Source organism: Notothenia rossii (assembly GCF_949606895.1).
Source record: "Notothenia rossii genome assembly, chromosome: 9".
Taxonomy (NCBI): domain Eukaryota; kingdom Metazoa; phylum Chordata; class Actinopteri; order Perciformes; family Nototheniidae; genus Notothenia; species Notothenia rossii.
The window spans coordinates 13,854,275-13,868,600 of record NC_136907.1 but is presented as its reverse complement, the minus strand read 5'-3'; the positions used below and the strand labels follow the sequence as shown (position 1 = coordinate 13,868,600).

The following is a 14,326-nucleotide window of genomic DNA, read 5'->3' as shown; positions in this document are numbered from 1 at the left end:
TGACATGAACGTTTATTGACATTCATAATCAACTGTTTTACAATGTAGGGTCTGTAACTGTTTGAAGGCTGAGTCGCATGCAGAAATGCAACTTGCAAGTAACCCATCAAACTTCAAACCCAGTTACCATAACTGCATCTTTGTAAAACACCATGGATGTCAATGCCAGTTATCACCTAGCTAGCTAGACATTGCAGTCTTGTAAAATCGCTCTTTATTAAAGCGTTGCTATTTTCAATACGTGTGTTTGAATGCTCGCTCCTTTTTCATACTATGCCAGCAGCATCACTGGAGGTTGTGATTGAAAGTCTAAGTACTGTACTATGTGTTTGGTCTGGTCAACATTGTGTGGTGTTTTTAACGTGTTTGCCCAGTCTTGTCCTGTCTGTCGCCATCAACTGGACTTATTCTTTCCCAGTCATCCTCTGAAAGCACGGACTGGTTTCCTGATACCAGGCTTGGATTCACAGATAGCTTCAGCTTTATTTTGAGAGTATTTTAGCAAACCAGGTTAAAGTGTACAGACCTTGTTTATGAGATCTATGACATGGTTTCTAACCCAATTCCAGATGGGTACAGAATCCCAAATGTCTGTCAGCTACGAGTCTGTATACTTCGGCCAACACACAGGCACTACTTTAATTATCCTTACATTTTCACCCATGCTAAATTAATGTAAAGGAAACAGCATTAGGGAGAGACAGAAACTGTAATATTTAATCTGGGGTTGGATTCCCTTAAAGCATATTTTAAGAAGATTAGCTTAAACAGGTGAGTATGTTAGAGAAAGTACATTTTCCACTCCACAATCTACAGAACACACAATACTTACACTACACTCTAGTTTTACATTAAGGACCTAGTAGCTAAACTTCATTGGGTTGCTTATAGTGTTTTCCATCATAGACTCTCATTACCTTATCGACTGGCTCAAGTATTTGCAGATACTCAACAGGGAACGCCAAAATATAGACACTGAAGCTACTTCAATGAAAATCCGGCGTCTGGAAACCAGAATTGCTTGAACTCAGAGCAGAAACTGCATTTCCGCGTTGTTTGGCCAGGGAAAGGCACATGATGTCTATGCAGTTTCACACTCACCACATAACCTCAGTATACCCTCAGTATTGTGTATACTGCGTTCACTACGCACATCCTGTACTCTAGTGTCCATCTGTGAACTGTTGATTGTTGAGGGCATGAAACTCAGCAGTGTCCATGAAAATGTCGTTAGCAGGGAGGGAGGTTCCATTTCTTGAATTTCTTCTCTTTTTCTTTTTGTATATCAAAGTGATTGAATTACCAACAAGTTTGGATTGTTATCAAATTTATTGTTTTTTATTTTAAAAGCATAGGTTGATGTTTTTGGAAGAAAATGGAATAAAACGTCATCTGATGCTGAGCTCTTATAGTTATTTGGTGACTATTCAACAAACACTTAAAAAAGTTAAAATACTTGAATAAGCTGGTAACACATTAAATATTCACACAGAGAGGCTACAAGTCAGTTCAAATGTATTTATTGATAATTAAACATTTCCAAGAACATAAGGACAAAATGTAATTTAAAACAAAATGATAATATCTGTGTTCATTGTCATTCATACAAGTTGAATGTGGCATCAAAAAACGTTGTTTTAGGGGAGAGGGGGGGAGTTGAGCGTTGAACCAGCAACCGATCCTGAGCCAGGTTATTCAACTCTGAAATGAAGGGCTTACCTATGTGCTCTTACGCAAGGCACTTAACCCCAAAGTGGCCGCAGGGGCACATTTACAAAAACTAAAACAACCCATCCTACCTAAATTTCCCACGTCCAGCTCTGGCTGTGATTGCCTGGTAGTTCAATGACAGGCTGTTATATTCAGGATGTACTGACGACATGCCTGCTTCAGATTTAGACTAAAAGATGGTTAACGTGTCCTCCAAATCTGCTGTGTGTGAGCGGTCAGTATGTCGGGAGCAGGAATGTATGAGCATAGTATCCTAAAGCAGGGATATGATCAGGGATATCAAAAGCAGGGGAAAAAAAGGTAATCTCCTAATTAAAAAAGGATGGGGGAGATCCATTTCCAAAAATCTGAAATCCTGACAAACAAAACTCCCTGAAGACAGGCAAGGTAAAAGAAGTATGGACAAAGATGTTTCTGTATGTGTGTGTGTGTGTTTTTGGGGAGGGACAGAAGTGTGTGGTCTGAGTGTTTACCTTAGTGGGGGGGGGACCCCATCGTCCACAGCAGTTTCAGGCCTAACGCTGCTGTTTTTCCCATCCCACGCTACAGCTGCGTGTGGCGTACGTCCGGGGCAAGGGCTCAGTTTGGCTCCCTCCCACTCTAGCTGCAATAATCAGCAAGAGGAAGAAGGTGGCTGGAGCAGCAGCAACAACAAGGCATGCAACTAACAGTTCACATGGAGAAGGTGGAATTATGTGGAAATTTAGAGAGGCTATGTGTCACTTAAACCTAACACAGCACTACCAAGTCAGGTGGCGATAAAGAAATGAGTGTGTGGTACAATCACAAAACCGTTCTACTCTTAAGTCACATGACATACAGCTGCAATCAGGTGTGCATTAGTATCATTTGCACGTGTGGCCTGCTTTACATGAGTAAAATGCAATGAACCCATTTTTAAAATGCATCTAAATACAAGTGTGAAGTTGTGTAGTGTGGCAAGAATGCAGAGAAAGCCAGTACTCCTAGTTTCAAAATGAGGTGTGTGTTTCTGGTGAGATCAGAAGGGGGAAAGGGAAAGGGAAGCGGCCCCTTCTCACTGCTGCTCAGTAACATCAGCGGCCTTTACTAAATCCAAAACAACCCTTGTGTTTACCTGCAGCACCAACACTGTCCACTCTTGTCAATAACCCACACGATTCACTTCAGCAACATGACAACGCATTATAGGAGTATCAAATCATTTCTAATTGTATGCAATGTTTGATCTTGGAGCGCAATTAGTTATACACTCACAAGCCACAATGGTCGAATACCAATCAGGACTGTAATCGGATAACCGTAATGCTTTAGGTTTCAGTCCTTTTTAAAACAGACTAACACAACTCAACCGTCTTCCTTCACCACGTCTATTCACTATTCCAACTGGTTTAGAAATACAATCATTTTATCTCAAATATAAATAGTCAATATTCTTACCAATCAACCAAATGCTAGTTGGCTTTACCCCTTCCACTTAAAACAAAGTTGTATGTATTTACAAAAGTACCAAATTGTGAATTTCCATGTATGAAAACTACTAAGCTGATGATATTGGAAAAAAAGTTAATAACATTAAAAGTTATAAACCAATCAAGAATTATAGAATTGATAATGCTCATATCCATCATCAGCCAATCAAAGCTTGCTGTAATTCTGGCCTTTACACATTTAAATATGTATGGTTTAACTGAGTATTACCTGAATAAAGAGAAACATGTATGCACTGGGCTTTCTTTTCTCCCATGGTGCTCCAGTAGCATGTATACACACAACTGACATGGAAAGCTAATAAGGTTAAGGACTAGAAAGATATTTCGATATTATTTTCCAATGTTTTGGTGTCAAACCCTGACAGGATACATGTATTTAACTCCTGAGGGTGTCTAGACTTCTAAATAGCCTGGGCTATCAATCAATTTCATTTGTCAATTTAAGAGTTGTGGATATTTATGAAGGTTTCAATGACCTAAAATAAAAAATATCAATATCTTTACTTAGGATTGCTTGACGAGAACACTAAACCTGTCCTTACTGTGAAACCAGCCTGAAACTAAAGACAAACATTCTCCATAACAATTGATCAGTGTTTTCCCTACTTGAAACTATGACTTTGCATGGCTTATGGACTGCTTTTCCATGAACACCTTTTTGGTGTACATTTGTGTGTAAATTATATGAAAAGGCCTCGATTCTGTACAAAGAAAAAAGCTTCTCCAACGAGATCTACCCTGGACTCCACTCCACCCCATGAAACGCTTAAGCTTCTTAAACATCCAACAAGAAACCAACTGTGCCTCTATAGCATCTCACAAAACCCGATCGCTTGGCAACGTTCAAATATAAGCTGTCCCTCTGTAAGTTAACCACACAACCAATCAACTGACAGACCGACTAGAGAAACGATGGAGAAAATGCTTTAGATCTGAATTACAACCTTGCTCCCTCTCTGATTTTCCTTTTTTAAACTGTCCCTTATGTAGATACACATGCACACACACACACACACACACGCACACACACACATCTGCAGTGTGGAAGGAGTGTATGGGAGTGGGACTATCGATAAGGGGGTTCTGGCGTGTGGTAAGGGTAATCATGGCGCTGGGGCATGGGTTGCCCGTGTGCGGCTGTCTGCTCATACGGTGTGGATGTGGAGTAGCTTCCCGCTGCAGCGTAAGCTCCTGGTGGGCCGTAGCCTCCAGACGCGTCATAGCTCCCTGGGGGGGCAGCGTAACCTCCCGACGCGTCATATGTTCCCGGCGGTGGGTAGGCCCCCGGTGCCGCGTACGTTGGGGGCGCAGAGTACGTCCCTGGGGGTGCAGGGGCTGTGGTGGAGGACTGTGTGGTGGCCGGTGGAGGTGGTGGAGGAGGAGGTGGGTTGGTGTAGGCATACTGGAGGTACTGGTACTGTTGCTGCTGCTGCTGCTGGTACTGCTGATACTGTTGGTACTGATGCAGTTGCTGGTAGTACTCTTCGTACGACCTGTAGTTTATAGTTGAAGAGGTGAGAAGGAAGAAGAAGAAGAAAGGAGAAAAAAAAAAAGTTAGAAAAAACTCCCAGCAAATGAATAAAAGACAGAATGCATGTTTTTATGTTTTTGTAAAGGCCTTGGTACAATTCTACAAACCCGGTTTGTTTTTAGCTTTATTTCCTGCCCACCATTAGTTTTTTACTGCACTGAGAGCCATCATTTATATTTTCAAACTCTTCTTTAAAAAGAGAGGTAACATAGTATGAATTGTGATACATTTGCTACATTTAAAAACAAGGCTATATAGTCCAAATTAAATAATTGATTTTAAATGAAATGACAATATCCTATTGGGAGCTCTTACACTTATTTTACAGCTTCACACTTTTTTTTTTTATCAGTGTTACATTACTTAACTATTGTAGTTATTGTACATACACGTAGAAGCAGGATTATTTATGCAAATGTTTCTTCTGCCTCATTCCTTTATCAAAATGTGTTATGGGTACCTAGCTACAGGATCTGACCCTTCAGGGGTGTTGGTGGCAGCCGGGGACTCTTCCAGGGCTCCGGGGGGGGTTGGCAGCAGGGCGCGGCGCTTCTGTCGTATCTGACCGAAGGAACCAGGGACGGGGTCTGGGAGAAGGGGGGCTCGATTTCCTCTGATTGGGCTGCGGTCCCGCTCATTCTCTGCTCCCTTTCTACCTATCTGCTGCTCTGCCAGAACCTATATTAAAAACAGAATATTCATGAAACTGTAAAAGGTACAACACAAAGATATATACAGAGAAGAAGATTTGACTTATTACTTAATAAATGTAAATATACCTTCTGTCCTTCCTGAAAGAACTTTGCTCTCGCTGCCTCGAAAAGCGTTGTGGGGTCTGGCCCGTTCTGTGAGTCTGCTTCTGTAACAGCGGCTACGGCAGCAGAATTGTGATTGGACATGTCTTTGTACACCTGGTCCGCAACAGTTCCATATACCTGGCTGGCAAGAGCATCATAGATCACCCCATCTGCACCGTTAGCGCTGGTAATGCCCTTCAAGGCAGCGTAGGTGGGGTCAAAGGTTGTGGTGTTGTAGAATGAGTTATGGACACTTTGTTGAACCTGCAAAAAAATATGAAAACGGTCAACAATTAAAAATAAAGCATTAAAAATGTACTTAAACCTAATTTATCTAAACAAAAAAACACAACAATAATGAAAAATGTTGATTGTTGATCAAGTTGAAACAAGTAATCTAAGAAAGACCTCGAGGGCAGTTTTCAGAGGTCATATGTTTTATGTTTTTGAGAGGCTTCTCTGCTAGAGAATAAACCTACTTGTATTGGGAGTCCAGCTGCGGCTGCTGCAGCTGCTGCTAGAACAGCTGCTTGACTCTGGTGGTGCTCGAGTGATGGAGGCGGTCGTGGAAGAAGACCGTCCCTTCCTGCAAGGAAAAGGGAGCACAAAAGATGAGAGGACAAGAGGATATGGGATGTTTTCAGCATTTCAATGTATGGAAAACACTTGAAAACAAATGGATCCTTCATCTCTACCTAATCCACCGTGGTTATTTCCAGCCATTGCAAGCTGGTTGATCAAAGGTTGGGCTTTGGACAGTTCTACAGCCAACTGACGGCCCTTGTAATTGGTCCCGTTGAGTCCTTCAATAGCTACCAGCGCCTCCTCCTTCCTCTCCATGTGCACAAATGCATAGCCAACATTTGAGCATAATCTGGCTGTAGAGAATACACAGAGCAGGGCGGTCAGGTAGCATTAGAAAACATAACAAATTCTTCTTCTACAACAGTGGTTCTCAAATGGTCAGGCCTCGGGACCCACTTTTTCCTTAGTCAATAAATCGCGACCCGAGATTTTGAAGCACTCAAATCTATTCAACAAAAAATTGTGCAGTAAAATATAATCTTTTCAGCATACATTATTAATTAAAGTGAAGTACAGATCTCCCTTATATCCCTTCACAGAACTAAAGTATGCTTTTAAAAAAGGTTTAATGGGATGATGGAATCAAAGCTGAATTGTATAAAAAGGCACACGTGCTGTAAACCCAACCCCAGCAGGGGGGTCTGGGGGGATTCTCTCCCAGGAGATTTTTTGAAATACTAACAAACTATGCATTCTGTTACACTCTGAGAAGAAAATAAATAAATCTATTGCTACCCGAAATATTAATAATATTTTATGCCATTGTTTGTTTTTCACTTTGTTCTGACATCTTGAAGAGTAAAGAGGAGGGTTGGGGGTAAGGGTAGATAGCCCCCATTGTTCTGTGACCTGTCAATCATCAAACCGGGGGTCATATTTCATTATGTGCTCATTTGTATCTGAAGTTGTACCCATGGGTGTATAAAGAATAGTTCTACCGCAAAGTTATTCTCCGTGGGGACTTCCGGCAACAATCTTGATTCTGATTGGCCAGAAGACTCGAAAAAACATCAGCAAAGATATTTTATTGAGAAGATGATCACTACTTGACAGAAGTTTTCATAACAGTTCATGGTCCCGACCCACCAGTTGAGAACCACTGTTCTACAACATCGTTGCTCAAGCTTTCCATGAATACCCCTGTAGTATTAGTGATATGCACTTGAACTCACCTTTAACTTTGTCACAGTCTAGTACTCTTCCGTAGGTTGAGAACAACCCGTGCAGGTCATCTGCTGAACATGTTGCAGCGAGGTTCCCCACAAACACTTTGGTGGAGTTGGGTGGACGTGCACGTGACTCCTCGACCACCAAAGGCCGCCCCCTGTACTCTTTGCCATCAAGATTTCGTATGGCCCTGTGAGAATAAGAGAAAGTCATATGTTTGTGTCACCAGGTGATCAGCCACTGACAGTAAGAATACTACTGCAGACATTTTAGCTGTTGTTAATATTATATTCCAAAGGATTTTATACTTTACTTGAAAAATTATGTATCAAATTTTTACATAAACCAATGTCTATACTTACCTTAACAATTATTCACTTTTTTTTTTACCCCGGACAACGCAAGAGCATTTCTAAAGTAGCATTTATTGACTTATATCTAGTAGTGGTAATGAAAAGTTAAATACCTGTCTGCGGCCCCCTCTCCCTTCAGGGTAACGAAGGCATACTGTCTGAGCAAAGAGCAGGTGTTGATCTCTCCAAACGGAGAAAAAAGCTTGGTCAGCTCATCGTGAGTTGCATCTAAAGGAAGGTTCCCCACAAACAACTTCACATTGTCACCGCTCATCTCTGTATCAACCAGGCATCTGTAAGAAAGAAAAATAATAACACAGCAGCAGGCTTTGGTTAAATGTGATACTTAGGGTAGCAGTAATCGTTCAGGCTTAGCAGATACCTAAGTACCTAAGTACAAATAGTAATACCACAGCATGGGAATACTCTGTCTCTAGTAAAAGTTCTGCATTAGAAATGTTACTCAAAAGTCAAAGTACAAAAGTATTAGCATCAAAACATACACAAAGTATCAACAGTGAAAGTAATCATTATGCAGATTGGCCCATTTAAGACAATTATATAGTACGTTTTGATTAAAATTACTGATGCAATCATTATTAATCAACATTTGCAAAGTAACTAAAAGGTGCAAAATAAATGTTGTGGAGTAAAAGTATATGATTAACCTATGAATTTTAGTGGAGTAGAAGTTCAAAGTAGCAAATCATGTAAATATTCAAGTAAAGTACTATAATTGAATACAAGTAGTGTACTGTGTAAATGCATTTACTTTACACCACTAAGGCTTAGTGAATCTCAACAGCAGTATTGTATTTTGATCATAGTTAAGTTAATTTGGCTGAAGTGATACTGCCAAATTCGGTTAGCTCTGATTTACTATGTTGCAATCTGGTAAATAGCTAATTGACGTTAGCTTACCGGTTAATATTAACAAACGTTAGGCTAATAAAGCTGCGGCGAAATCTCCTCAAATTAGGTTAAAATACTCCTGTATAGTTGTTCTGTTCGATAACACAGCTTATGTTACAATAAATACCCATAATTGGTTTTATTGTAAGATGTAAGCTTCTGTACAAGACCAACAGTTTGCTAAAAACTACGGACACGGCTGGCCATTTTGTGAAAAGCAAACATTGGCGATGTAGCTACGCTAAGCTAGCTAATGCTAACGTAGTGATTCTATCATAGTGATTGAAAACGATTGTCTAAGCTAGAGCTCCATCATCGATGTTATCCATCGTAAAGTGTTTTAAATACCATTAATCATTGTGCGTCTTACATTTTACATTTTCATAATTATGCTAGCATAGCATTAAAAACAGAATTCTTACCCAACGCGGCGCTGGAGCTCTAACCGATATTTCAAACGTCACTTCCGGCTCCGGTTTCTTTAGGTGCGCTGGCAGCCATTAGGGCGCAGTTTCATCAGGTTTGCGCAAGATGGGGATGAAGCCTTAGCCTAGAACTAAAACTACTTATTTAAGACTATAATACCATTAACTCAAGTACTGTACTTAAGTAAAATGTTAAATAGGTTACAGTTCATTGGGCACAATCGTAATGATAAATGTGGAGGAACTGCTGTGGAGAGACCAGCACTTCCTCACACAATGCCCAACTTTTGAACCTATACGGAAACAATTCTTCTCAAAACTGAATCATAAGCATCCTCAAATATTTAAAAATGAAAAACTAAAAATACCTCACATCGTATATATCTTATGTATGTCATATTCTATTTTGTATTAATGTATTATGAATTAAATGAATCTATATTCCTTGTAAAAAAAAAAATGTTCTTAGCAGTTTGTTTATAACTGTTTATTTGTGTGTATTTTTGTATCGATGTTGCAGCTATACAGAGCTTTGGCAATACTGTATGTAACTATATGGTCATGCTAATAAAGCTATTGAATTGAATTGAAATTGATAAAGGGATCCCAAAAGAGGAATTCACAAGTCAAACATAAAGCCAAATCTTTAAGTAACTGCAACCTTGATTCAAAGGCTTGATTTGTCATATACACAGAAGCTGCAGCGTCTTAAGTGGCAGGCTCCTCTAACAATTCAACACATAATAGGCTATACCTAAAGACATAGGCAAACAAGTGTAATTCAATTGTGTTTAATACATAATTATACCCTATGCAAAGTTATTCAACCACTAGTCAAACTCTATCCAATATTGTTATGAAGCTTAACATTTTGCATAATGATTATCTTTACTTTAAATATAATTTAATGGTAATATAATGTGTTATTTTACTTAATTAACATTGAGAATGCATGACTTGTTTTTCTACAATATAATATTTGCTACTTGTACTAAGCTTAACGAGTTATTTTTACAAATATGATTATTAGTAGGCTTTCACCTTAATGAAACTCCTGCTAGTCTATAAATACTTCCTTGTGCCTAAGTCTATAATACAGCCTCGTGCACGTGAGTGTAGCTGTGGCCCATTCATGCATGGTCACATGTTTGTTTCCAGGTGTGATCAGGTGGAAGGGGAGGAGGAGCCGGAGAGAGACATCTCTGCATCTGAGAAGAACACACGTCATGACAGGCTAAAGTGGAAGAGAAGTTTTCACCGTAGTGAAGTTAATGGAAAGGAAGAATAAAACCAGCATGCCAACATAAAGTGGATCCGGAGCGAATGAGAATAACGATCGGGGAAACGAGGTAAAAAAAAAACGAGCCTGGCGATATTAAAATGACACTAGTACACACAAGTTGTGCAATTATAGGTGAAGCCGGAAGACTTTTTGTAAATCACAGTTTTGAGAGGAAATGTACAGTTTTACAGGAATGTGTGCTGCGGATCTAGACAGATGTTAACATGTAGGCTGCATGGGGTGAAACAAAACGCAAATGATAGACTACCCCCTGAGGTATTCTCTTCACCCAACAATATCCCTGCTACTCTAAAAACAAATGTTTAAAGATATTGTTACGTCTTCATTGGCAGTTGTGTATGGATATTTTAAAAGTTTGTTTCATGTAGCTTCCTGTTTTATTTAAGCTCTGTCTGAGCTGCTGAACTTTACCAAGTCTGGACTTGCTGTCCAAATCCAGGCAGATTTATTAGGTGTGTGTGTGTGTGTGTGTGTGTGTGTGTGTGTGTGTGTGTGTGTGTGTGTGTGTGTGTGTGTGTGTGTGTGTGTGTGTGTGTGTGTGTGTGTGTGTGTGTGTGTGGGTCTATGTGTGTGTGTGTGTGTGTGTGTGTGTGGGTCTATGTGTGTGTGTGTGTGTGTGTGTGTGTGTGTGTGTGTGTGTGTGTGTGTGTGTGTGTGTGTGTGTGTGTGTGTGTGTGTGTGTGTGTGTGTGTGTGTGTGTGTGTGTGTGTGTGTGTGTGTGTGTGTGTGTGTGTGTGTGTGTGTGTGTGTGTGTGTGTGTGTGTGTGTGTGTGTGTGTGTGTGTGTGTGTGTGTGTGTGTGTGAAGGCATCCCACCCATCTTCCCATTGTGAATGTGAGCCACAGGGAGAGATAATAACCACCATGCATATACGTGTGGGTGCATATTCCCACATTCAGTAGCAGGACAATTAATACCCATGGGTGTTCTTTTTTTTGTGCGTTTAGATGGCACAAGAAGAACCGCTGTATGATTTCCCGGAGCCTACTCAACACTCAGAGAACAAGTTATTGGCCCTTCAAAGAGGAAGGGCCTCTCTGAAAAGCATCAGTGTTCTGGACCGGCTCCTTCTCACAGTTCCTGTGTGGTTTCAGCTGTCCATCAACCCTGCTACTGCTCTGCACATATTGCAGAGGGAGCCCCCTGGGGTCGGTGCTACACACACTTAAAACCACAGAAATACACCATGTGCCCACATACACACTCACCATTTGCATGCACTTTGTGTTTTCCTGCAGACCTTCCTGGTGCGCAAGTCTCGAACTTCCCAAAGAAACGTGCTGTGCGTCCGCCTGACGGATGATAGTGTGCCATCCTTCGTCCAGCAGTTTGGCATCAGGCAGCAAGACTCCAGTAATAGTAGGTCACCCCAACCACAAAGCCGTCAAGACTGGGGCCCTTCTTTGGAACACAATTTAGTAGTTCACTGCTAACATTTCAAGAATGTTTCGGGTTGAATAAGCTAGTTGTCGTATATCGTTTTATTATTGCATGAAATAAGATACTTCTTTGCTCTGGTTAAAGAAGGGCTTATGTGTTTACACATGTTCACAGTTACAAAAGTGAAAATGGAGAATTTAAATTGTTGTATTTAACTAGGCCTAGGCTTAACTAGGTATTTAACTTGCCTCCTGCAAGTCCCTGGAATTCAGGAACTCAATAAAACATTGAAAGTAGGATAAATCAAATTGAAAGGCTTCTAGTTTGATCCTTTAACACAGATTTTCTTCATTCTTACGCAGTAGTTACACATGGCTACATTCAAATAATGTTCTGCCCCTCTAAAAATCCCCTTAAATGTTCCTCTCAGCTCTGTCTCTGGAGACTTCAGGCATCAGCTTTCCAGATCTCCCAAGACTCGTTTCCTTCTACTGTGTCAGCAGGTAACATTTGGTCTTCCTCATTCTCTTTTTCCTTGTATTCCTCATTTCATCTGTGCGTTGGTCTCTGTCAATATTTATTGTCCTGCAACAATGTTTAATAAATATGATGTACTATTTGTGTATCAGAGATGTATTACGCTTTCCCCTGGAGCTTCCAGAAGCAATTGCAAAAGCATCATCCCACAAAGAGCTGGAGTCCATCTCCCATATGGGAATAGGTTGGTGAACACAACTACTTGTTTCCTTTCAGCATTTCTTGCAATATCAGAATCAAATACACATACTGCACACAATATTATAATTTTCTCAAAGCAGCTGGGTAACAAACATGAACTAAAGCATTAATAAACATACCATTTGTCCTTTTGTCCACCAAAGGACAAATGAGGACACTGAGAAAGTTGCTTCAAGTTAAGTTTTAGTATATACAGCAGTGCCACAAAATGTACAATTGCATTCTCTTGGCTGGCACCATTTTTAGAATAAGGTTTCAAAGTCAAGATGTTATATATATATATTTTTTAATATGTTTAAGTATATGCACAAAGCAATTAAACCAAAAAACTATAATGACAATAAATATGTATTTTATAGAATTCTGGAACTCCCACCTAAATGTCAGAGGGCCACGAGAGGCCCCTAAGCCCCAGAAGAAGGTGAAAGAGGACCCTGGGACCCCTGTCCCTCCTGCTGCGGCCCTTCAGACAGCCTCTGCAGCTCAGCCTGATGCAGCTCTCCAGCCCGACTCAGACAAGACCAGCACTAAACCAGACAGCGCCAGCAAACAATCAATATCCAGTCCCACGCTGTTCCATGAGTTCTGTCCAATCGCGACTCGCAGCCCCGTAGAGCTGGACTACGGCTCTGGCCAGGGCGATCTCTGTTTCGTCAACCCCCTTTTCCTGCAGTCCCAGAATGCTTTGTGTAGACGGCGCATGTTCAAACGCAGCCTCAATATTCGGATTTCCACAGAGTCGTCGACCCTGCTGTCGCCCCCGCTCGCCCGTCCACCTCCACCACCTCTAATGCCCAAAACCAAACGAAAATGTAAAGCCCAGAAACACACACAAGGTATGGCAGATCCCAATGGAGCACTGTTACAAGAGAAACCGAGTCAGGACGCCCCTCAGCAGGGCCAAACAGAGGTGGAACCAGACCAAAGTGAAGATGGAGTCACAGCTCAGCTACCAACGGTGATAGAGAATCTTCCAGAAGACTCAGACTACATGCAGCCGTCTCCAATGATCAATTTCTCTCATCCTCTATCACTATCACCCTACCTCTCCCCATCCAATCCAATGGTGCCTCCACTTCCCCTCAAAGCATCTTCGTCCTTCTCGCTTCATGAATATCCCGGCGCTTCTCCCTCCCTCTCACCTTATCAATCCCCATCTCTTACTCCCAAGGCTCCCTTCTCAATCTCTCCCTATGACTCACCCTGCGCTTCACCCTCTCTTTCACCTTACCAGTCCCCATCTCTTTCCCCTAAAGTCTCTCCCTCAAACTCCTTCCCTCAGCTGGCGGAGGAGGCCTATCATATACCTGCTTCTATTTTAAGACTTCATCAGCAAAAACTAGAGAGAAAAGCAGAGGAGGGGGAGGCAGGTGAAAATGAAAATGTGGATGAGACAAATCAGGAACAGCACAAAAAGATGGAGGACAAGGGAAAGGGTCTGGTTTTACAGATGAAAGCTGCTTCTCTAAAGGACACAGACAGTTGCAGTTCCTCCACCAGTCTCGAGGGGGCAGCAGAGGCTCCACCTCACTTACCCCCCAAACAGGAAAATGGAACAAGCCTCTAGCAAACAAATATTTTAGACTTTTAACGATTATATAACATAAGCACCGCGTAAAATTAAATGTTTTTGAGTTAATAAGACTTGATGACCCATGTAGTTATAATGTTTTAACTGGAAGTTATGTATAAGTAAATTGTATATATAACATTTTCTAAAGCATACCAATTTGTTTGACTGATTTCCTACTCCAAAGGAAGCCATTTATTTCCCGATATCACTATTTTCTGAAGAGATTTCAGACATGACACTTTATTCCAGACCTTCTTGTGTTAGGTAATCCATAAACGTGAAATTAATTCGATCTGTTTGCATCAACGTTTTTTTTTTTTTTAAAGGACGTGGTTAGACTTTCATAAAAATGAAACAAA

At 41.0% G+C, this 14,326-nt stretch overlaps 2 protein-coding genes across 2 annotated transcripts; one reads left to right on the top strand and one right to left on the bottom strand.

Annotated features, from left to right (window-relative positions):
• Positions 1-1,504: 1,504 nt before the first annotated feature.
• rbm14a (RNA binding motif protein 14a) lies at positions 1,505-9,101 on the bottom strand. Its single transcript, XM_079651198.1, has 8 exons — positions 8,971-9,101; positions 7,750-7,929; positions 7,289-7,473; positions 6,227-6,409; positions 6,011-6,117; positions 5,514-5,795; positions 5,195-5,412; positions 1,505-4,696 (listed from the first exon to the last, which is right to left on the bottom strand). Exons 2-8 carry the CDS (start codon positions 7,908-7,910, stop codon positions 4,270-4,272), a joined length of 1,563 nt encoding a protein of 520 aa, XP_079507324.1. The 5' UTR covers positions 7,911-7,929; positions 8,971-9,101; the 3' UTR covers positions 1,505-4,269.
• Positions 9,102-9,905: 804 nt separating this feature from the next.
• LOC307019663 (uncharacterized protein) lies at positions 9,906-14,259 on the top strand. The gene is made up of 6 exons (XM_079650676.1): positions 9,906-10,322; positions 11,224-11,424; positions 11,515-11,635; positions 12,087-12,159; positions 12,286-12,377; positions 12,754-14,259. The coding sequence occupies exons 2-6, from the start codon at positions 11,224-11,226 to the stop codon at positions 13,959-13,961; spliced, it is 1,695 nt and encodes a 564-aa protein (XP_079506802.1). The 5' UTR covers positions 9,906-10,322; the 3' UTR covers positions 13,962-14,259.
• The last annotated feature ends 67 nt before the right edge of the window (positions 14,260-14,326 follow it).

Coding starts and splice junctions, on each gene's coding strand:
- LOC307019663 (XM_079650676.1), top strand. CDS start 11,224: ATGGCACAAGAAGAACCGCTGTATGATTTCCCGGAGCCTACTCAACAC. Junction 11,425..11,514: donor TGCAGAGGGAGCCCCCTGGG/GTCGGTGCTACA, acceptor GTTTTCCTGCAG/ACCTTCCTGGTGCGCAAGTC. Junction 12,378..12,753: donor CATCTCCCATATGGGAATAG/GTTGGTGAACAC, acceptor TGTATTTTATAG/AATTCTGGAACTCCCACCTA.
- rbm14a (XM_079651198.1), bottom strand. CDS start 7,910: ATGAGCGGTGACAATGTGAAGTTGTTTGTGGGGAACCTTCCTTTAGAT. Junction 7,474..7,749: donor GGAGAGGGGGCCGCAGACAG/GTATTTAACTTT, acceptor TTATTCTCACAG/GGCCATACGAAATCTTGATG. Junction 4,697..5,194: donor GGGTCAGATCCTGTAGCTAG/GTACCCATAACA, acceptor TATAAACTACAG/GTCGTACGAAGAGTACTACC.